The sequence below is a fragment of the Diabrotica undecimpunctata genome, chromosome 7 (genome assembly GCF_040954645.1).
Source record: "Diabrotica undecimpunctata isolate CICGRU chromosome 7, icDiaUnde3, whole genome shotgun sequence".
Classification (NCBI taxonomy): domain Eukaryota; kingdom Metazoa; phylum Arthropoda; class Insecta; order Coleoptera; family Chrysomelidae; genus Diabrotica; species Diabrotica undecimpunctata.
This window is the reverse complement of record NC_092809.1, coordinates 34,607,778-34,632,068: the sequence shown is the minus strand read 5'-3', so window position 1 is coordinate 34,632,068 and position 24,291 is coordinate 34,607,778. Positions and strand designations below refer to the sequence as shown.

The 24,291-nt window shown below is 32.8% G+C and overlaps 1 protein-coding gene across 1 annotated transcript; it reads right to left on the bottom strand.

The window, feature by feature from the left end:
- Nucleotides 1-10,374: 10,374 nt before the first annotated feature.
- Adck1 (aarF domain containing kinase 1) lies at nucleotides 10,375-23,580 on the bottom strand. Its single transcript, XM_072537046.1, has 5 exons — nucleotides 22,946-23,580; nucleotides 19,931-20,262; nucleotides 19,471-19,720; nucleotides 19,204-19,382; nucleotides 10,375-13,059 (listed from the first exon to the last, which is right to left on the bottom strand). Exons 1-5 carry the CDS (start codon nucleotides 23,378-23,380, stop codon nucleotides 12,708-12,710), a joined length of 1,548 nt encoding a protein of 515 aa, XP_072393147.1. The 5' UTR covers nucleotides 23,381-23,580; the 3' UTR covers nucleotides 10,375-12,707.
- Between the last annotated feature and the right edge of the window lie 711 nt (nucleotides 23,581-24,291).

The following is a 24,291-nucleotide window of genomic DNA, read 5'->3' as shown; positions in this document are numbered from 1 at the left end:
ATAGGCCGAAAACCTTCATAAATATGTTTCTGCAGGTTATTTTCTAATCAAACTCATATAATTACTTTTATATAAATATGCTTGTTTATAGACGATGTTAACATCGAGCTTATGGCTTGCATATTTTTTACAGTAACTGCTTTACTATGCCTTCCGAGTTATCCTTAACTTTTTTTATGAATAATTGATTAACGTAGTATGCCCCTCCAAATCGAATACTAATTAACGATACACAACAACTTGTTTATTTAATTTAAAACCAAGACTTTTACTAAAACTATTACGCAAAACTTCTACCGGAAAATTAACTGCAAATTAATTTATTTACTTAATGGCACATGGATTTACTACGCCTTTATGGTAATTTATTGTAGTTGTATCGAAATTTATGGGAAAACCGCGTTATGAGTAAGATATTGGTTTCATTAAATTAATTAAATTACTAATGAAATAGACAAATGTTGTTTTCGATTACAAATATCAATGATAATGTTTTTATGTTTTGAAATTGATTGTATTAGCCTTCTAGACAGAAGTGAAACCACAAAAAATTATTCAGAAACACTGAAAAACCGTAGTTTCTCTTTTGATGCAAGAGTTAAAAGAATTGAATTATTCTAATACCGAAACCAATCATTTTCTGCTATCATAAACTAAGCCACTATAGGTACACACCTGTAAGTGAAGTTTTGAAAATTCATAATATCGAATTGATAAGTTATCCGCAACTGTAGGAGTGGTCTGATGACAAGAGCGTTTTATTGATACTCAAAATAACCAAGGCATGTATAGTCAAATTCAAATTGTTGGAAAATTCTATTCTTCTTCTTAAAGTGCCCTCTCCTCAATGGAGGTTGGCTACTACAATTTTAAACTCTTCTCTATCTTCAGCTGTTCTTATTAGCTGTTCAAAATTTAGCCCTGTCCATTGTCGGATGTTTCTGAGCCACGATAGTCTTTTCCTTCCTAGGCCTCTCTTTCCCTCGATTTTTCCTTTCACTATAAGTTGGGCATATTGGTACTTATTATTTCTCAGTATGTGGCCTAGGTATGATGTTTTTCTAACTTTTACTGTGTTAAAAAGTTCTCTTTCCTTGCCTATTCTATGCAGCACTTCTTCGTTTGAGGTATGCGATGTCCATGAAATTTTTAGTATTCTCTTTAGTAGATTCACATTTCAAAGGCCTCCAATTTATTTATGTTTTAAGGGTCCACGTTTCAACTTCATATAGAAGAGTCGACCAGACGTAGCATTTTGATAAACGTAGTCGAATTTCGAGTTTTATTCGAGAATCACAAAGCAGTTTTTTTATTTTTTCGAAAGATTTTCTGGCCTATTCTATTCTCGATCTTATTTCTAGATTAGGATTTAGGCTGCTATTGATCCAACATCCCAGGTACTTAAATCTATTGACCTGTTCTAAAATGTGCTCATTTATTGTGCAAGGTTGAGGTACGTTTTGGTTTTTTCGGATTGACATCACTTTGGTTTTTTTAATGTATATTTTCATACCAAATTGCTCACAGGTCGAGTTGGTCTTGTCGATGAGTCGTTGTAGACCCAAGTCGGAATCCGCAATTAACACTGTATCATCGGCGTATCTGATGGATGGATGGATCGGAAAATTCTATAAATCGATTTATAACTCAGCATATATTTTAGAATTAGTGGTGGATATGCCCTATTAATTTGTACGTTGTGCAATAGAGCATTATCAGATACAACTGATCCTACAGGTAAAAAATTTAAAGGGCATTCGGTACAAAACCCGTTTCCCCATCACCGGAAATTTAAAGATCATTCATTAAATGAAGTTTCAGGATAAATAATCATGAAACATATATCAAGAACAGACACTTCGAGAAATTCCAGATATTCAAACATGTCTGAGACAACGAACTCAAACCATAATGGGAAAGATACATCAATTATCCTGAAAGAAACAGCCATATCAAAGAGAAAAGTCAAACAAGCAGCATTCATCCTACTTAACCAAGAAAAATGTATAGCAAACCTATGAGCAGAATGTAGCAGGATTTGTTGTCATTACTAAAAGAAGAAGACAACAACAAGAATATACTGTAGCGTGCTTAAATAAAACCAGCGGTTCTAATTTATGTAAATCTATTTATTTGCAAGCTTACAGTACGATAATATCTTAACTAACTCACTCAATAAGAGCGTTGCATTTACATAACGAATACATTATTCTAGAATTATTTGGAGTAGTCCACATCTATTCTCGCTTGTATGAACTCCGCTTCTCCGTATCTCGGTCGGCGTATCTGGAACATTCGGTTATGTGTCATTGCCCTGAGATGCAACGGTTATATGGGGTACGTCGGAATTAGCTTTGTCGTTACACTGCTCCCCTCGTAAATCTCATCGTTCCAATCAGTAACTCTATTTGCAGGACCAGGATGGCGGAATCTACAGGGCTCTCTAACTCTTCATAAACACCTAAGGAAAAAATAACAGGCCACTATCTTTGAAGGACACTGATAATCTTCCAATCCAGATTTTCTAGTGTGGCCTATCTATGGTAAGGCCAAATTCTTAATGTTTTAACTGCACAAAATTTTCTTCAAATTAGTTAAAGCACACCATATGTCCTCGTAGCTCGGCCTGTCTGTATAAGACTATCTGGTCAGCATATACAGCAAAGAACGAGGACCATCTTTTAATCGCAGTACTCTTCCAACTTTGGGCTGCTGATTTTTTAACTCGTCTAAGCGACCTAACTTTCTATTGAATATCATTTAACAAGTCATCTTCATGTCTTGGGCAACACAGTGGGCTAGAGAGACGTTTTCCGAAACACTAAATAGATCCTGCTGAACTTTTGTGGTCAGGCCGAATCTAGCACTTTCTTTCTGCTTAATTTGAAATAAATTTCCTAAAGCTTGGTTGTCGGTCGTCTTAAATCTAATGTTGAAGGGTTCATGCTTCTTCAGTTTCATTTGAGCCAGCATAAGGTGCAAGACGATTTATGAGAACAACTTTTGGTCTTCCTTTAGGCAACTTAATTCGGTACATTACATCACTTATTCTCTTTTTATAATTTCCTACGGACCTTCCCATTGTCTTTGCAGTTTAGAAGACAAGCCTCGACGACGTTATGGATTATAAAGCAAGACAAGATCACCTACTTCAAAACTTTCATTCTTGCATCGAGAATCATATTGATCTTTCATTCTTTCACTGGCTAATTGGATGTGTTGTCGGGAAAGTTCATAAATATTGTTCATTCTTAACTTTGGTTGGTTGACATATTTTTCGCTTGCAACCTCTTTTAAAGGTCTGCAACCAAACTCTAGGTCGCAGGATAAACGAACTTCACGACCTAACATCAGGCAGGTTGGGTATGGCCTGTAGTTTCATTCAGGACCGAGCAGTAAGCCACTAGGAATAAATTAATGTGCTGGTCCCAATCTCTTTGATGGTCGGATACAACTTTGGACAGGTGTTTACCCATCATTCGGTTCGTCCTCTCGACGATTCCATCTAATTGAGGATGTAGGGATGTCGCTCTAGTCTTTCTCTAACCTTTTGCAGAGTCTTCCTAATATCAAAATGTCCACCGGATGAACCGTCATGCAACTGACTCAATACTTCTGACACTCTACTTTTAGGTACATACAACTGAAGCTTAGATTATGTACCATCATCGTTCTTAAAAGTCATATATAGAAGATTATCTTTTAGTACCAGGCAATTCCATTGGCTCCAGTAGAACTTGACTTCTGGACTACATGTACTAATGTCTTTCCAAGAAGGTAACTTACCTCGACTCATCCAATATTCTTTTTATACATGGATCATCTGCTTGGGCATTTTGTATCTTTTGAGGCTGCCATTGATCATTAATGACGGTAATTCGTCTCACGGGACAAAGTCGTTCCTCTAATTTAAGACAGTGATACAATTTGCAGTGCATGGCGGTCTCGAAAGGGCATCAGCATTTAAGTGAACTCTTCTAGCCCTGTGTTCAATCTCGTAATCATATTCTTCTAATCGTTCTAACCATCTTGCCATCTGGCCCTCTGAATTACGGAATTATAGAAGTCATTTTAGAGTGGCATGATTCTTTCGAAGAAGGAACTTTCCACCATATAAGTATTTATGGAAATGCTTGCAAGCCTTCACTACGCCTAAAAATTCTCTCCTGGTAACATAATAGTTTCTTTCTGGTTTCGACAAGACTTTGCTAAAGTAAGCGATGACTTTTTCCTGTCCATTTTGGATTTGGGAGAGAGCAGCTCCTATTGCACTGTTGCTGGCATCGGTATCCAAAACAAATCTGTCTGACTATTTCGGGTAGCTTAAAATCGGTGCACTGATCAGAGCCATTTGTAGTTGTTCAAAACCTTTTTGACACTCTATGTCTATTCTTTGCCTTCTTCTGTCAACTTTGTTAATGGCTTGGAGATGTTGAAAAATCCTTTGACAAAACGTCGGTAATATGTATATAGTTCAAACAAACTTCTAATTTCGTGTTTATCTCTTGGTACTGGTCAAACTTTAATTACTGCAAGTTTTTCAGGATCAAATGTTACACTATTACTCGCTACAATATGTCCCAAGTATTTCACTTCTCGTCGAAACATGTTATATTTCTTCGGACTTAACTTCAAATTCGCTGCCGCAATCATTGAAAGATTTCTGTCAAATTGTTGACACGTTCATCGAAGTATCTTCCAACTACAATTACATCATCCAAATAAACCAGCCATTACAGAAACCACAAGGCATAACCGCGAACTGGCAAAGCCTTGATCCTATCGAGAATGCGGTTTTCTCCCAATCATCTTGCCCTATGTTCACTTGCCAATATCCACTTTTTAGATCGAGTGTGGACAACCAACGAGAACCCGAGAGAGTAGCCAATGTATCATCTATTCTGGGCAAAAGATAACTATCTTTATTAGTTACAACATTGAGCTGACGGTAGTCAATACAGAAACGCGTTGAACCATCTTTCTTTTTACTAGAACTACTCGTGATGTCCATGGACTGTTTGATGGTTCAATTACCCCTTGTTTGTTCATATCTTTGATCTTGACACGTTTTAATTACTATCTCAACAAGCTCCAGTGGATACTTAGATTTTGAGGATTTCACATTGGTATTCATAGAATAAAATTCATAGAGTAAAACTACGGGAACACACTGTCTGATCAAAGTTCTTCTACTCAGCTTAATAGCAGTTTCATTTAAATTCATAAATAACTCTTACAGGAACGACATCACGAACTCTCATCAAAGCTTTTGCCGTTAGGAACTCGACATTGTCCACATATTCAACCATTCTTCCTTCTCGGCAGTGACTATCAAGTCTGAAGTGTTGCTGAGGACACTTCGAGATTGAGACAAAGTAGAGTTAGTAATATTTGCACAATTAAGAAACTGCTGGGAAAAAACTTATTCCTCATAAATTTCTAGTTGGTCGACTGTACTTTCTGCATTATAGTACCTATTCAGTTTCTCAGGATACAAACGGTCTATGGGGTACTTTGATCTGTCAAAAGAAAGACTCCAGTACTAGAGAAGGAGGAAATGATTGTTTCCTTTTATTTATTCCTTCGTTTCATAATTCACAATAAGTCCCAAATTTCAGCTAACTTCTGTGTGCTGGAAGTTTCAGTAAAGTGATATTTTCTGCGATTGTCCGTTCAATTATACTTTTGTCCAAATAGGTAATATGACCATTGAAAATTATAATTTGGTAGTTATCCAAGTTTTTTCGAGCATGCATACAAAGTGTTTGGTATATATTGTCCGTTAAAGCTATGAAAAATAATTAGTGGTGTTAGTAATCTGCCGGAAGCTGAAATACATGCTATAACAGAGGTATTTTCTTTTCTTGAGCTCTGTATATTCCTATGAACTTTTTGCCTCGTTCGAGCCACACTTAAGCTCAAGTGAGTTACTTATGTTTAATTTATTGATGGTTTCCTGTACACGATCTTAAAATCCATAAACCAAAAAAATGAATCGCTGGTTGCCGTTCGTCTATTTAATTCTAATGGCTCCATCTTCTACTGGGTTAATTTTTGTCTCAGGGTTGCTGTTTTAAATTGAGTTGTGATTATTCTCATCCACAAATGATTGGACCCTTTCTAAGATTTCTTGTTTTGTCACGGCAAAAACCCCAGTTAGCCAAAATTCAATTTTTTCCGCCAGATCATGATCCATTTCGGGTCCACGATTGGTTTTTCGACCTTCTTTGATAAGATTTAATGCTGACAAAAGGTCTTAATCGTTATGTGATTTTAGCTTTTTCGTATATTTTTTTGACATTTTGCTAAAAAATATATAATTATTAGTCTCATTTTTTACTTAACCTTGTCTCATATTTACCCTAAAGAGTGTCTCACTTTTGCACCTGCTAAACAATTCGACGTAACTTTAATATGCTACTAAAGAGACTGCCGCGCAAAAGGGTCTAAGACAAAAAGACTATGAAAGTATTCCCGGTATATCGACGGGTTTACCGATTTAAACCGAATCAAACAGCGGCTCGAATGCTGAAAGTTGGGAAACGAAATTTAAAATTTTTTTCATTTAAAAAGGCATAAACGAATTTTGTGCTTTTTTTTTAACATTAAAGGAATATTATGTTTATATTTTAATTGCTTAATAAGGTACATTAAAATTTTGGCTATCGTTGACCATATATTAGTACCAAAATTCTGTTTTTTTTTCCTTAAAAATATTAACTGTCTCATTTTTGCATCACTTTTTTAAGTGTCTCATATTTCCAGCACATGACCCTATAACTTCCGTCAACTAATAATGGAAGGAAAAATAGAAGGAAAGCGTGTTCCTCGCAGGTGACAAACATCCTGGCTTCGTAACATGAAGAATTGGACAGGACTAGCCCAATAAACCTTAATAAGAAAATTACAGGATATAGATGAATTTGAAGAAGACATCGATAACCCCTATTAGACACGGCACTTAAAGAAGAAGAAGTGACCTATACCACTTCGACTATTCTTATTAGTTACTAGAAATAACTAAATAAATGGAAAATGTACAGTTGGAATAAAAAATATTATTAGTTAAAAAATCAATGTCATATCACATAATACGTTAAAACATTTCCTTTCCGTTTTTTGTTTAATTTATTACTAATCTTAAACAAATTAAAATTCCATATGATATTCATAAATCAAGTCAACTCAAACAATCGTATATTTTAATATTTAAAAATAATAAAATAATTAACAAATAATCACCTTGGCTTTGTTTATTTTTTTATAACTGGTAATAAGTTCTTTATTAAAAACGGTTAATAGTACGTTTGTGTCATTGATAGTAGTACAAGTCACGAAAATCAACAGATTTTTATTATTATTTATACTTCTATGCTTACGCAAAACTCTGAAGGGTATTAGTGCTTAGAAAAATTATATTTAAGAGGACTTCAACTGTGTTGGACGTCAATAATAGATGAAGAATTGTATTTAGTTTTATTTTTACCGTCTAAAGCCTGAGCACACCTATCATACAGCCTTCCGATCATACATAGTTCGGCGGCTGGTTACCTTTCTGTATACATGGAAGGGTGGATAGTTGAAAACTATTCTATCTTATGTACTTTTTTTGCTGAATACGAATATGTAGTCTCCCATCTCATTTTACATAAGATAGAATAGTTTTTAACTATCCACCCTTCCATGAATACAGAAAGGTACCCAGCCATCGAACTATGTATGATCGCTTTACACTAACGGCTTTATACTAACTGTATTAGATTGCATTTTTCATTTCTCTTGATATGGCCAAAACACAAAGTATCCATTTTTTGGTTGTTGTGTAGAGTTGTTTATCCTTGTTTATTATTCTCATTATTTTACTACTCGTTGCAGTATTTGATCGTCGGAAATAGTGTACGTATACGACTAAATATCTATACAACGAGGAGTTAGATAGAATTGTATTCTATCCCCAACATTATTCAATTTATACTCTGATTAGCTATTCAAAAAAGCACTTACAGGAAAATATCATGAAATAAAAATAAGTGAGGAAATAATTTATGTGATTAGATACGTGGACGATACATTAATGCTATCAGACAGCGTTAAAGGCCTCCAGATTCTGCTGAACAGTATCCACGAAGTACGGGATAAATGGGGATAAAAATAAACGAAAATAAAACCAAATTTTGAGCTAAAACTACATAAGCATGGAACTGGTATAATGGTCAATCAAAAAATCAGCAAATATGTAACAAATTTCTCGTCTATATTAGAAAGAATGATCAGAATATAATCGGCTTCGAATTTAATAAATGTTAACATCGATTAGATAAATCATAAACCCCATAACAGATTTTACCACATAAAAACCCCATAACCCAATAACCAAATTTTTAATATGTTGAATCGGTTACACATGTGAGTCCATTTTAATAAGATCAAAGAAATAAATATTACACTTACTCAGAATTAGTTTACTATACCTTGGACGACCAGTTTCGTACACTAAAATTTGCTGGTCTCCAGAAAAGTTACTTAAATGCTAAAAATACAAATTGCTACTAATAGGATTCTATCAGATACTATAAATGATGTCTATATTATGTATGCATACTTTTAAGGAGACTATAAATTAATTTATATATATATATATATATATATATATATATATATATATATATATATATATATATATATATATATATATATATATATATATATATATAAACTAAGGTACACTCGAAGAGTGGTGGGTTTTTCGGTCAAAGTGGAGAAATAAAAGACAAAGAAGGTGGCTACTTCATCTATTTATTGAAGACCTTTCGCTTTCTGCTTAGAAAGCATCATCAGTTCATCTAAAAAGAACAATGTGAAAAAACCAAACATCCATAGAGAAGTTAAAACATGTGTGTTACCTCAAAAAACATGTAGCATTTATACTTAAGTTTTTTACAACAATTTTTTATATACATCTATTATTATCACATGTTCTTTTCTACCTAATTTCAATTAATTGTTTATACAACTTTATCTCTGAATGTTCCAATATCGGAAGCTTTTTTACAAATTTAGTATCATTGACTGCTACATGTCTTTTTGAGGTAACACACATGTTTTAACTTCTCTATGGATGTTTGGTTTTTCACATTGTTCTTTTTAGATGAACTGATGATGCTTTCTAAGCAGAAAGCGAAACGTCTTCAATAAATAGATGAAGTAGCCACCTTCTTTGTCTTTTATTTCTCCACTTTGACCGAAAAACCCACCACTCTTCGAGTGTACCTTAGTTTATTTTGGATTGACGGTCGTACTCCTTTTCTCGATATATATATATATATATATATATATATATATATATATATATATATATATATATATATATATATATATATACCTATAAATACGTATTTTTGACTATTTTGTGGCAATAGAGTTAGAAGACCCTGGTGGTTTCCAGCGCAACAACTAACAATAACCACGGAGGAAGCTACAGCTACCTGAGGAAAGGAATGACAAACGTTAAAACGTTTGAAACAAATAGAAAAGGTTAATGCGAGTAAATAATAAAGGTAAATAGAATAGCATGTGTACAGGAACACGCACAATGTTTGCGAAAAAATAGAGAAAATGCCCAAAAAATGGTGAGTGGCGAAATTTGAAAAATAGTATCTGGGATACTGTAAATCCTAAATACTTTCACCAAGCGTCATTTTGAAGAGGATGGATAAAAGTTTTTTCTGTAAAGCAGTGGATATACCTATACCCCCGTGGAAAAAAGTTATGGGACAAAAAAGAAAAATTGCGTGTTCCAATTTTTTTGCTTGGTTTTTTGAATATATTTATGTCAAAAAAAATTATTTTTGAATTTAACAGGTGACATTTCAATAGGAAATTTAATTTTGAACAACTTTTCTCTAGATGTATATGTACGAAAACTGCATAGAATCCAAACAAATGCACCCTGGTTCATAGGGACAAAATCACCCCTTTCTCAAAAACGCACACCTATAAATGGTAGCACTCAGTGGTCTTTTCATATTTGAGGGGTCCGTTCACCATATGAAATAATAAAACTCTTTAAGGTTGTAGTTCCTTTTAGCCCTATATCTTTAATATAGTTTAACATAGTCCATACCCTATTAATTTTCCTACGCGCAACTGCCCCAAATTTTGCTATCATAATTAATTTACATCATGAAGCTAACGTGAAGCGCTATAAGCAATCGATTCTTCAGAGAATATCATACCTACAGTTCCCAAAACCGTCTCTTTCATAGATTTGGCAAACGATCCCTCGATAAATTATGCTTTTGAAATTGTAACCTCATAATTTGTATTTTCACATCCCGTATTACTCAAATATCTTTAGGAAATAAAACACGAATCAGTAAAACAAAATATATATTGCAAAACATCTACATAGTGCAACTTAATTTTAGATGTTTATTTAACATTTTGGAATATTCATTCAGTCGAATTAAATTACTTACATCAATCGTATATAGACATCATATAAATTTATAAAAAAAATTCTAAAAAATATCAAATTTTGATATCGATAAATATATTTTTATTTGTATATAATAAAATCTATGTTTTTTAGATCGAAAATCTCAATCGTAAAATATGCTCTAACAAATACTAAAAAACGAAAACAAGTCTACATATCTACATAGCCCTGAAGATGACCCTCGGATAGAAGTCGAAATATAGAAGTGTAGTGATAATAGATTCAACAGAACCAAAAACGTGAAAAAGTATTGTTTTCATGGATTTGTTGTCAGTTTCCTATGAAGGCACACCTGTACCTCAGAGGCAAACCGATTTTAAATATTGTAACTAGTTTCGAAAAGCATTATGTTTTAAAGTTGACTAATTAATGCTGGCCGCCGGGTAAGTTCGCCGTTGATTGGAAGTGCGGATTGAGAGTTTATCTGTGTTACCGCATTTAGCACTTGCCTAATAGAAAAATTATTAAAGTACTGTATGTGCGTCGGATGTTAATTTTTTGTCTGCATCATTAGGCTTTGTAATATTACTTTGTTTTTACACAGACGTTTTCTTATATTATCTTATTAATTAACATTGTCGTGTGTTGTATCTTTTTATCATCTTCTCTATTCACCGATGCCCTTCTAAAATTTCTATACAACTCGAAAGTCATAACGCCTGCGCCACAATCATCACTCTTGCCACTCGTCCAAATTTTCTTATTAAATTTTTTCGCCCAGAACGAAACTTTCCAACTTATGCTGCCATGTTCGAAATATGGCAACAATGAAGTAATGAGCTTCAACGGCACTTGTTTTGCGTTTAGTATATTTATTAGGTGTTTTATTTTACATACTGGCCTCAAGTATTTTGCCTTTGTAAAAATGTCATAAATTAAATAAATATCTATAAAATTTCCATAACAACTAACACCCTAATATAAATATATTTGTTTAACAATGATACAAACGATCGGTTGTAAATGTAGCTTCAGTTTTAACTTATATACACTAAAAAACGTTTTCGTTCGATAAAAATTCAAAAATGACATAAAAATAAATAAAAGGAAAAGAAAATAAATAAAAAGCACACTAGAACACTTATAAAAGTATCTGGAACGAAAATAGTACAGTTGAGCCAAAAATATATTTATTTAGCTCCTCACTGGAAACTCTCTTGATGTAGAAAACAGAGATACACAAAAGACATGAGTTAGTCTATGTACAGAAGATACGATAATTATTGTGATCAAAAAAATGAAATATTAAAATATAGCTACAACTCAAAACTGTACAGAACATAATAGTATACAAAATATCAATGGAAAAACTACAACCAGCATAACCTCCAATTTCTTAAAGTAAACTATCAAAACACAACAAAACAACGGAGAAAAACATTAAAATCTTTAAAAGCTTTAAAATCTTAGGTGTTGAAAATAACTACAGTACGAGAATATTTCTAGAGATGGCTTTCATAGCAGAGTTATCATCAAAAATAAAAAAAAAAGACATTAAGCATTTGAGTGAAATATACTCCTATTTACTAGCCTTGTACAAGAATAGAAGAACCAAAGTTAACAGGTTTGCCTAAGATATGTCGCTTAATCGATTAATAATGTTGATTGCTGATAAACTACTTTATCTAATTAATTAACAAACTAATTATTTAACTTAGTATGATAATAACCAAAAAATTTTACTAACTAGCTATTTATATAAAACAAAATTGTACATCGAGTAAAATGTCTAACCGCACTTCAATTCATGAATCTGTCAGATAAAAAAAATTTTAGTTTTAGTTGTTATTTATGGTTATGTATAATTGCTTCAGCTCAAACATCTTGACAAACATCCTCACTTAGTAGGTAAAAACTAATTCATCATATGTAAAAGACACCTTATGACCATTATTGTATCTTTCCCTGATGACGCCTATGAAAATAAGTGAAATTATATTGGATTTATTATAGAGTACCGTTTGTCTATCAGCTGCTTACCCAATTATTTCCCTCCTTCGAATATATATATATATATATATATATATATATATATATATATATATATATATATATATATATATATATATATATATATATATATATATATACAGTGTAGTATCTAGCAAAGTTTAGATTAGAAACTCACAACTCAATTAATTCTTAAACCCAAAAAAGGAAGCACCTAAACAAAACAACCCAAAACAACCCTAAAACAAAAATTTATCTCCTACAAGAATAAACCTAGAGACCTATTTTTCAAATTTAAAAACGTATAATAAACACTAATCTTTAACAACGCCCACAATTCAGCCAAAGAAATCTTCAATCTGTCCAGCGTCTTCTCCGTTTTGGTATACCTCATGTTGTACACCGATTTGACACAGCATTCTGACATCACTCTGAACGATCCCATCCTTTCGCCGGTTTTTAACGCGTGTTCGATGCCACGCAGAAGATCGTTCGTCTTTAAGATAAGTAGCAACTGAGGGTTGACGTTCTGTAGGACTTCTGATATCTGCGGTAGAATTCCAGTGAAATTTTGTTTAAGAAAATTTGCTTCTTTTTTCGACATTTGTTCTCTGAAATTAACAAAAGTAATTTAACTAAAAAATTAAAGCTATAATTAAACCTAATTTACCATTGTTACACATAAATAGAGACTTTTATAGAGTTAAATTGTTTTATATCCAAACTATTAAAAATATACAAATAACTGTTTTATGATTATAAAAAGTGATTATAATATAAAAACTCTGTCTTATTATTTTCATCTATTCAATGTCACCTGTCATCTGTGGGGCTTTCATTAATTCCGCATTCCGTGTCTCAAGCCATGGTATTTATTGTAAATTTGGCAACAATGGTGGTAGGCCCATTTTTGTATGTTTTGTTGATATAATATTTGATATGTATCTCGCAAATCAAGACAGTTAAAAAAGTAAATATTTTTTGTGATTACATGACCGAAAATGACAACAACTTTTGTGAATGTGACAACATTCACATTGTGAAAGTGTTTATTTCCGGAAATGTAAGTTTTTAGTGTAGAGAATTTGATTTATATCTCGAAGTTATATACCACCCAATTAATCATTATTATTTATTGTGACAGACGTCCATGACTGTTTTAAGTGCCTCTTATATTTAGTCCCGTTTTATTTTCATTACATTTACTGTGCTGGAGCTGGAACTTACTTACTTACTCCAATATACAAAACTGGCTTTAATAATATAATCCGTAAATGATTCTATTACTGATTAATTTAGGAAAAAGGTACATATTTTGTACTCCTGTTTTAGCACATTTTAGTGTTTATGAAAGTGACTCATGATTGCCGTAGTTAGGTTAGTTAATAGTTATTTACTATCCTATTAAAAGTGTATAAAGTATTGCTTTGTTTTATTCTAATATAACCACCAACGCTTCCACCAGACGTAACAAATGGTTAACCTTGCCTTTTAGATAGACAATTAAGAGAAAGCCTACATGCAAATAAAAAGCTTGTCAATATCAAAAATCTTAACAATGATCCCGACTACGATTCAAGGATTTTTGTATTTTTGTAGCCTCCTTTAGGAGTCCTCGTCTGCAGCGTCTGCAAAACAAGGCTGTATTCGTAATGAAAATGGCGATTGCCTGGTCGACTACAAGGTCACTTCGTTCATAGACATTGCTGAAAACAATCACGCTAAGATGTACACCAAAAAGGGAACGAAAAAAGCAGAAATTATCATCTGTCGCTAGTGACCACAAAATAAGAAAATTCTGCAATAAAAACACTTGCATGCTGAAGTGTTCAGAAGTGATAAATAAAGCGAGACGAGAAGATATTAACAAACCATATTGGGAACTTAACAAGCAAGCTCAACGTTTGTTTGTATTACCTACGGGATGCTAGGAGATTAGATATGCAAGTATGTAAAACTTTTTTCCTCGCCACTTTAGACTGTGACAAAAGTAATGATCGATTTTTTAAAATATTAGAGGAACTGATAATAATAATGCTATTGTTCCCAAACAACACCAACGAGGGAACTGACCAGCTCTGAATTTTATTGACAAACAACCGATCGTTGAACATAAACAATCTTTTCGACCTACCGTATCTCATTCTCGTCGGGAGCATGGTGCCAATCGTCTATACTTACCATCGGGTATTTCAATTACACTGATATACAATGACTACAAAATAAAGAATCCTGATTATCAGGGTAGTTATGAGCTCTATCGTCAGGAAATTGCAAAATTGGCTGAGAAGAGTTCTTCCAGTGTGCATCATATGATCTCCATAAGACCAAAGTTAATCATATTAATCCAACAGATAATTGTATAGTGTGTGAAAACTATGTATCTTACAGAAATAAATATATTATTGCCAGGAAAGAATATGAAAGAGATGGTAGAATGGTAAAAACGTCCGTCCTTTAGGAATTCTGTCGCACAAAGGAATATCAGGACGAAAAAAAGAAGATATAATGTCTACTTTTACGCATTCTTGCTAAAAAAACAGGGATAAAGAATCCGTAACAATTTAGCTGGATAATTGCTTGGGATAGAACAAGAATTAGTGTTTGTTTAGCTTTTTTGTCTATACAGATTGAACGAATTTAAAACGGAACATACGAAATCAATGTATTTCGGCTCAACTCCGCTCTAGGTGGTTGGCCAACAAAAGGTTGTCAAATAATTATATTATAAAAATCCAATACTTCAGCGGGCTGCTGGATTCGGAACTCATTCGAGAACAAGTCAAAACTCCACCCAAATAGGTTGCCTAGAATCACTGAAAAAACTAGAATAAACAAGCAGTTATTATGCTGTCAAACCACTTATCGCTTCCTTATAGTCCAAGAGATAGAGCCGAAATTTTGAACTGATCAGTAATATGACATTTCTCTATTGTAATATATTTATTGTAACTGGGTTAAAACTTTCCCTTACAGGCGGACGCCCCTCGTCGTACAGGGGGTGGCTATACAGGGATGAAGTTGTCATTTTTTTCGGAAAAATTAACGATCGATAATATGGCTGAAAATTTGCCCAGAGTAAGATCTTGGTATAACTAGACGAAATCCCAAAGGGGCGGACGCGAGAGTGGATACATAAGGTGTGGCGGACAGGGGTGAAATTGCAATTTTTTGGGGAAAAGAAAGAATTTTTTTTTTCTTATGAGAAAAATCGTTTGAAAATTTTTGGAAAAAAATCATGGTATAACTGACAGAAAATCGAAAGGATTCTACAAATTAGATTTTACCTCAAAAAATTACGAAAATTTTTATTTACGGAAATTTTTTTGGAAAATTTTGAGGAAAACTCTATTTGACGCTTTTCAGAATAGTAACAGAAGTGAGCATACAAATTTTCAAATCAATCGGTATAAAAATATCATAATAAAATAAGTTTGAAAATTGTTACCGAGACCTAAAATGCGCAGGCAAGTGGTACATTTGACCCCGTTTTATGGCTCTCTGTACCAACCCAGCTGTCCGCCCTTTTGGATTTAGAGTTTTTAGGGGCTAAATAATGAGCCATGAAAATGGCGGACATATTACTTATCGTTAATTTTTCCCCAAAAAATTGCAACTTAACCGTGTCCGCCACCCCTTATGTGTCCACTCTCGCGTCAGCCCTTTGGGATTTCGTCTAGTTACACCAAGATCTTACTCTGGGCAAATTTTTAGCCATATTATCGATCGTTAATTTTTCCGAAAAAAATTACAACTTTATCCCTGTATAGCCACCCCCTGTACCACGAGGGGCGTCCGCCTGTAAGGCAAAGTCTTAACCCAGTTACAATGAATATATTCCAATAGAGAAATGTCATATTACTGATCAGTTCAAAATTTCGGCTCTATCTCTCCGACTATTAGGCAAGCTCCCCTTTCCTTTAAAGGAGACAGATAGTTGAACGATATTTTATACAATGTCTATCACCGGGTATGGATTTATTTTTGTCCAAGTTTTATATTGGTCCACTATTTCAAATGCAGTTCAAACAGACATATATTAAATTGTATGTTCCGTTTTAAATTGGTTCAATCTGTATAGTAAATGCTACAGAAGTTAACTTAAAACATTTAACCATAAAAAACTTTGAGCGCGGACACACGTTTATGTCCGCGAACCATTTTCATCACCAGGTAGAAAAATCATTAAAGAGGGCCAAAACTGTTTGGGATTTTAATGAATATGTTAAATGTGTTCTAAATTCGACAAAACAGACCGGTGTTGTAGCATTTGAGATTAGAAATTTCTATGAGTTCAGGACAGATTTCAGTTCAAAATACAAATTACAAAAGTTAACGCCACGCTGCTATCTCAATATTTCGCTCGCAATTTTTACAAGAGGTGAGAAAACATTAAGATATAAAAACTCGTATGACACACAAGATTTGACAGATCTGAATTTTTTAACTGCAGATGCATTTAAAACTGGTGTGAGACTTCACCTCCACGAACATCTAACCGAGGAATTAGTCAAGGGAGAAATCAAAATTTGCTAAATAACCTGCATGCTGTAATTCCAGCCAAGAGAAGAAATTTTTGGAAAGAATTACCGGTAGGCGATGCAGCTGAAGATGACGAAAATGCTGAATTTGAAGTTTTTTTACATTAGAGGTCTATATTAAGTTTTTTTTTTTTTATATGTAAAACAATGTCTCGTTATAAGTGCAATAAAAGTTCGTTATAAAAAATCTTGTCCTATCTGAGATTTTTAATAAAATCCTAAGCTAAACCGTCCTATCTATCAAAACTCATGTAAGCTTTAAACTGATTACTTCCGTGGATTATCCCATAAATTGTATATACACAAATCAAGTTCATTCAAAATTATAGTTTCGTATCATTAATATTACGGATAGTGCAGCAAACTAAAGTTAACTACGTTTTTTTTTTAAATAGCACAATAAATTGGCAGATAGGACCTTTCAGCTTAGCAAGGGATACTGGGGCCATTCAATAGTTTACACCCTCACATATCTAGTAGCCGATTTTTTGAATTTTTACCTCGTTTAAACGCTTATTCTACGTCAAAGTGACGTTAATTACCAGTGGTGGAGATGAATAGGTTGATTAAAATTAAAAAATCAAAATAAAATAAATATATTTTACAAAATCTAACAAAATGGAAATTACAAAAAAAGTGTTTTTGAATAAAATTGATTATGTTCGTAATAGCAAAAATAAGAAAGTATGGGTTAAAAATATCCATTTTATTTGGAATTTATTTTACATTAAATAATGATAAACAGTAACACAACTTATACTTGGCGGAACCCGATATCATCTGTTCCCGGTAGCATCAATATCCTCATGTTATATTCACCAATCTCTTCATATGCCTGCTCAATTGCTTCCCATAGTTCAATTCTATTCCGTGACCTAGGATTTCTTTAATTTAAATTCTTTGTCAACTCTGCACACGCAATTTCGATGGGGTTAAGTTCTGGAGTCCGGGAAGGCCACTGAAGAACATTAACGTGAGTTTCTTCCAATGATTCTCTAACAATTCTACTCTTATGCACTGGGCAATTGTTATTTTGGAGTATGAAGTTGTTATTGGGAAATCTCTGGATCACTAATGGCAACATTATGTTATCATGAATATGGTTGTAATATAATCCTGTTAAATTTTCTTCTGTATGAGAACAAACGCCCGAACCTTCAGCACTTATCCATTACCATATTTTGACAGAGAATCCTCCACTATTTCCTAAATGATGAGTATACCAAATGAAATCGTAGACTTCCACGGCCAGTCAGAATTATAGTTTATTCGTCTTCCGGGTTTGGACCGTGTCATTTGTGAGTGACCCAAAAGTGGGTTCATCTCAAAGATGAACCCACTTTTGATGAACCCACTTTTGGGTCACTCACAAATGACACGGTCCAAACCCGGAAGACGAATAAACTATAATGATGAGTATACCGTTCATCAAACCTATGATTTCCCCGCCTATAAACTCATTTTCGACCATTGCTATGATTGAAAAACTTTTTCATCAGAAAATGCTCATTAGACCAAAAGTTGGCTGTATGGTTTATGAATTCATTACAAAATGCAACTTGTCTCCTCTTGTGATCGTTAGTCAAAAAAGGTTTCCTTGCAGCTGCACAATGTATCAATTTACTTGCTTTAATCCTACTATGTGCTGCCGGAAACGCTGTAGGAAGTTTCTCTCAGATAATCTACTTAAACTTCATCTTGTTGCTCTGTGGAGATCTTCTGCCCTCTTGAGCCAACCAACTGTGCTATAGAGTGAAAATAATCCCCTCTTTGCTTGATTTTCCATATGGCTCACATTCAAATCTGCAGCAACTTGCCTTAGTGACCAACCGTCTTCGAGTTTGGCAATTGCTCTTGTTTTTGCTCGTCATTCCAATAGATTCTAGACATTTTGGACCCGTTTAATAGCTTTTTATTTTATTTTTCAATACACGTGAAATTTTTGAGAAGCACTTTGACATTTAGCAAATCCATAAGACACTGCGATTTTACAGTATTACAATGTAAAAATGAATGTATAAACTATTCAGTGGACGCACCTGTATGTGTGATCAAGCAATCAACTACAATGTCAATATTTTTGTATAAACTCCCAATATAAAAACTTCTCAAAATGAAATCTCGACTAAAAATGACCCCACCTACAGCTTGAGTTAAAAACACAATGTTGCAAAATAAATTTTCTAATAAGTTTTATATAACGATGTTACTTACTTGTCTATTCCTCTAACAATACTGTCCCAACTTCTTCCAGTAATCATGCAAGCAAATAAACCATAAGCATTACCTTCAATTCCTAAACTACTCGCATGATTTCTCATTCCTTTTCGATCTCTATTCAAAATACTAAGCCATAAATTAGCATAAGCAACCTTTAAATCATCTTTTAAATCCTAAAACAAAATATTGCAATAAACATAGAGTTGACCAAAGGTTCACAGCTAAAAGTACCAATAAAAATGTTTAATATAAACTACTTACAGCATAAAGACCATGATCTAATAAAACAATATCACAATGACCCCTTTCTGATTTTTTAACGAGAATATTTCCTGGATGTGGGTCGCTGTGGACAAAGCCATGTATGAAAATCATTTTTGAATACAACCTTCCTAGTTTATCTGATACCTCAGAGGGGTTAATACCGTTGTCTTTTATATATTTCAAGTCATTTACTTGGCCTCCTTCAATGAAGTCCATTGTTAGGACTCTTTTGGTCGTTAAATCCCATCTAAAAATTATTAAAACTGTAGAGAAATTTTAAAACACAGGTTTATATGAAAGGAAGACAGTATTAAACCAAAAAAAGAGAGAAATATTAGAGAAAATAAGATTGAGACATCAATATACCAATAAGAGCAAAGTTGTAGAGAATTGTGGGAGGAACTGATAAAGGAACTAAATTAGAAGTAGAAACGTAATATGGCATACAAATACTTACCTAATTGCTGGTATTTTCAACCAATCAAGATCTTCAAACAACTTTGCAACCTTTTCAGCATTTTTTCCTTCCTGTGCGAAATCCAACTCTTTAGGAATATTTTTCTTTGATTCATCCACTAACCATTTAATCTTGAATTCCGGGAAGACTTTGCTCATCAATTTCACCAAATATTCCATTGTTTTCATGTCAACCTTTGAGTTGCCTTGTACATACGGGTGCTGTACTTTGATGGCCACCACAGATCCATCTTTAAGTTTGGCTTTATGGACTTGAGCTAAAGAAGCTGTACCTAGAGGTTCAGGATCCATTGATTCAAATAACTCAGAAGGCTAAAATCATTACAGAGCAAATACATTATAGAGTTACCATTTTTAAGAAAGAAGCTAAGAGGAATTGATTGAATAAAGATACAAATTTTATATACTGAAATCACAAGAAATTACTCAAATTTTACATATTAATACTTTTAAATGGTTTTCTAATACAGAGCACATAAAAGTATAAAAAAATCAAAATTTATACCTTTAAGTAACAATGTAGATGTTTTAGAAGAATTCACAAATGTTTCAGAATGAAAATATAAAAAATTAAAAAAAATGTGTCACATGAAGTACTTGGTAAAAGATGAAAGAATCAATTAAAGAGAAAATACTGAAAGAAAATGAGGCAAGACACAAAGAGGTGTGTAAAATAAAACATTATAGATGACAATATACAGTAGAACCTCTATAAGTCAAACTTCAAGGGAGATGCCAAAAAATTTGAGTTATAAGAGTTTCTGACTTATGGAGGATTTCGAATTAAGGTGGATTGAGGCAAATGTTGATTCGTCATAAAGAGGTTGAAAGTCATTCTTACTAATTTTGAGTTTAAGTGATAAAATAAATAAAAATGCAAGTTATGGAGGTAACAAACATTTTTATTTAATATAAATCAACATATTATTTCAAAACATCCTTAAAATATAAAAATATGGCAATAAAAGTGGGTAATTTTTTTTTGCTTTACAAAATTCTGTTGTTCTCTATCTAATTGTCTAAAGTATAAAGAGCAGAAAATTCTCATTCTTCGGAGTTGCTGGTTTGTTCTATAAAATTCTGTAAAGTATTCAATGTTATTCATGCCTCTTTGATGGAAATCCATAGAGTGCATATCATATTATGCATGTCTATATAAATCATTAGTATTTGTTTTATGAGCTACTGAATTGATAATTTCATCATCAGATAATGTCCCAGCAGTCATAACTCCATCATCACACATTAACGAAGTCCTCAAAGGATATTCTTGATTCAGAAACCACTTTATTTCATTCTGCAAGAGGTGAAATAGAAAGATCTTCAGTTTCAGCTTCTTCTGTTGACAATGCTGATGATGTAAAACCACAGTGTACATAACAGTTTGTTATTGTAGTCGTAGTAACATTTCTCCAAGCTTTATCAGCCATTCTCATAGCTTACAATACATCTATAGTAGAAACCGTTTTTTCTTCTATATGAACCAATATGTTCCTAACAACTTCTTTTCGATATAATGTTTTGAAGTTTTTCATGATACCTTGATATATAGGCTGTAATTTTGAGGTTGTAATTGGCAGGTATATATTGGATTTTAATTGCTCCATTTGTGGAACATCATTATGGGCTTATCAAAATTTATGAGCCAGTTTTTGAAAATTGTAGAAGTCTAGCATGCTTTTCTATTTGCTTCATATTTCAAAGGTAGTGACTGACATCTTAAAAAACAATGAGGTTATTTAGATTTACTGATCACTAATGGTGAGATTTTTTCTGTGCCTGACATGTGTGCTGCTAGCAGAATAGTCAAACATTCCTTGCTATGCTTCTCACCATGGCATTTATCATTTTTAAAAGTTAGAGTCCTCCAGGCAGACATTTAAAAAACAATCCCGTTTTGTGTCAGTTTTGTAACCATGTAAACAATCTTCCAATTAACTTTTCCATTTGTTACAGGTTTCAATAACACTTTCCCCACAAACTTTTTTAAAAACAAGTTCATGTCTTCTTTTGAACTTTTCTAACCATCCATAACTAGCCCTGAAATTAGCCAATCCAAATGATTTAGATCATTTATATTTCTGCTTTTTCTTGTAACAGTGTTCCCCTAGCACCTAAATTTTGGCTCCTACACAACTTAAACGATTTAAATAAGAACTCCAAGCCCAGAGATTCTACAATTCGTCATCTTTTACAGGACAAATTTTGACAGTTTTGAATTTTTTCCTGATATCTAATTCATTTTTATTATCGTTGACAGAGTACTCATTGGCAGGAAAAATTGTCCAGCAACATTTTTGACAGTTTTTCACTGCTTCAAGCACTTCTAACTTTTCAGTCTGCATTTCACAGCACTCATGTTTTGACAATTTTTTTTAGAAACTGTTGTAAAAATTTATGTGTATTGCAGTAGAATCAAACTACTTCTGACAATTTTTCAATCAATGGTAAATGACTTGCTTCAAGTTCAAATGAAATCAAAAATAATAAAATTAAATATCAGACACCAAGCAAACAAGCACATGTTAATGTGAGTCATAAATCCCTTATTGTATACTTCCAAATTATTTTCTAAGGGACAATGGTGTATTTATATTGTTGGCAAATTCTTAGTAACTTCTTCAAAGTCAGCAACATATTGTTTTCAAGCTATAGAAGTAATAAAAATAACTGAGTTGTAAAGGTTGCACAATGGATATTATAATTCAAACTATAGGGGTATGTAATAACTTTCAAATAATCGAGTTGTGACATTTGTAAAATAAAACATGGCTATGTTCGAGATACTGAGGTCCAATTTAATTTTTTGAGTTATAGAGGCAAACTATGTACCAAAATGGCTCGCAGAGCCTCACTGATTATTTCAACTAATAGAGGGTTGAGATTTCGAGTAATGGAAGGGTTTGGGACTTGAAGGGAAGGGAAAAAAATATTTTTTTGAATTTTAGAGGTGTTCAACTTATCAAGGTTGTAAAAAAACAATTTTAGTCCTTACCTCACATTTTAAATCTTCTTTGATTACTTTATATACATCTTCTAATGAATTTGTTGGAGCATGAGAATGGAGAACTCTCATAGTTTGGACATATTCATTTGGCAGCAAGTATTCCAAAGCTGCGAGGTGCTGGCCTACTTTGATATATACACCTTTATTTGTACAACATAAGTCTAATAACTTTTCTGCGCTTCGTTTGTGACAACTGGACTTTGTTTCTTTGTATTCTTCAGACGTGGGATCAAGTTTTTTACCGTATAGGTCCCTTTTGTAGATGACTCCTATTTGAAGAACAGTATAGGCTGCCCTACTTAATCTAACAATGCCTATTGAGTCTAATTGATACTGATTCGTTTTTAAACTTAAGGCTGTACCACCAATGATGCTGGTAATCAAAGAATATTTTAAAATAGGACGCAATTTACCTTTTAACATATTTGTTTCTTTTATTTGAAAATATTCAACTTAAACCTCTTTAATCCGTTATCATGAAGATTGTAACATTATTAATTTTGTTAAAACAACTTGTTAGAATAGATACCAATTTAAAATTGTGTTTATTGTATGAGTTAAAAAGATGACAATTATAAAAAAATTAATTTCGAAAATTTAAAAATATTGACCTTAACCTTAAATTTCAGTTTTGACTGACATTGACATTATGACATTAGCCTTTATATAATTATGTATTCAGAATTTGCCCCATAAAAATATTTTTATAGGAGAAACCACAAAAAGATTTTTGTGGTAAATACTCAACTCAGATGAATTATTGTAATGGAATTCAATTGGAACTGTGTCCAAATTCTATTCCAAGACATAAAAAATAAATGAAATTTCATTTTCATGAAACAGAAACCCATAATCTCTAGATAAGCAACGTACAGTACAATTTATTGTTAAACGTGATGCCTATCATAGAATCCAAAAATATCTACATTTCTGATTTATATTGCCAGCATTAGAAAAAGCTTTTTGTTGAAATGAAATCATTCTCTTTTATACTCGGCATAAGTTTGCCTTATTTCAAATCTTTTAAATATAAGCTAAAAATTAAAGCAAGCAATAATATAAAAACAGAATTGAGTGAGAATTACTTTTAGGGTAATCATCAATTGGTGCATACCCAAATGTAATATCAACCTATGGTTATTGATGAAATGTATATCGACACCATAACTTATTCCCTTACTTAATAGAAAACTATACCATTTGTACTGCAAAAAATAATCTTATTTAAGAATTTGTTCTTGCGATTATGATTATGAGAGTTTTTCTCGTTATGAAGAGAAGATATGGTACAATAGGCGATTTAAACACACTGTAAAGATGTGATTAAAAGTAAA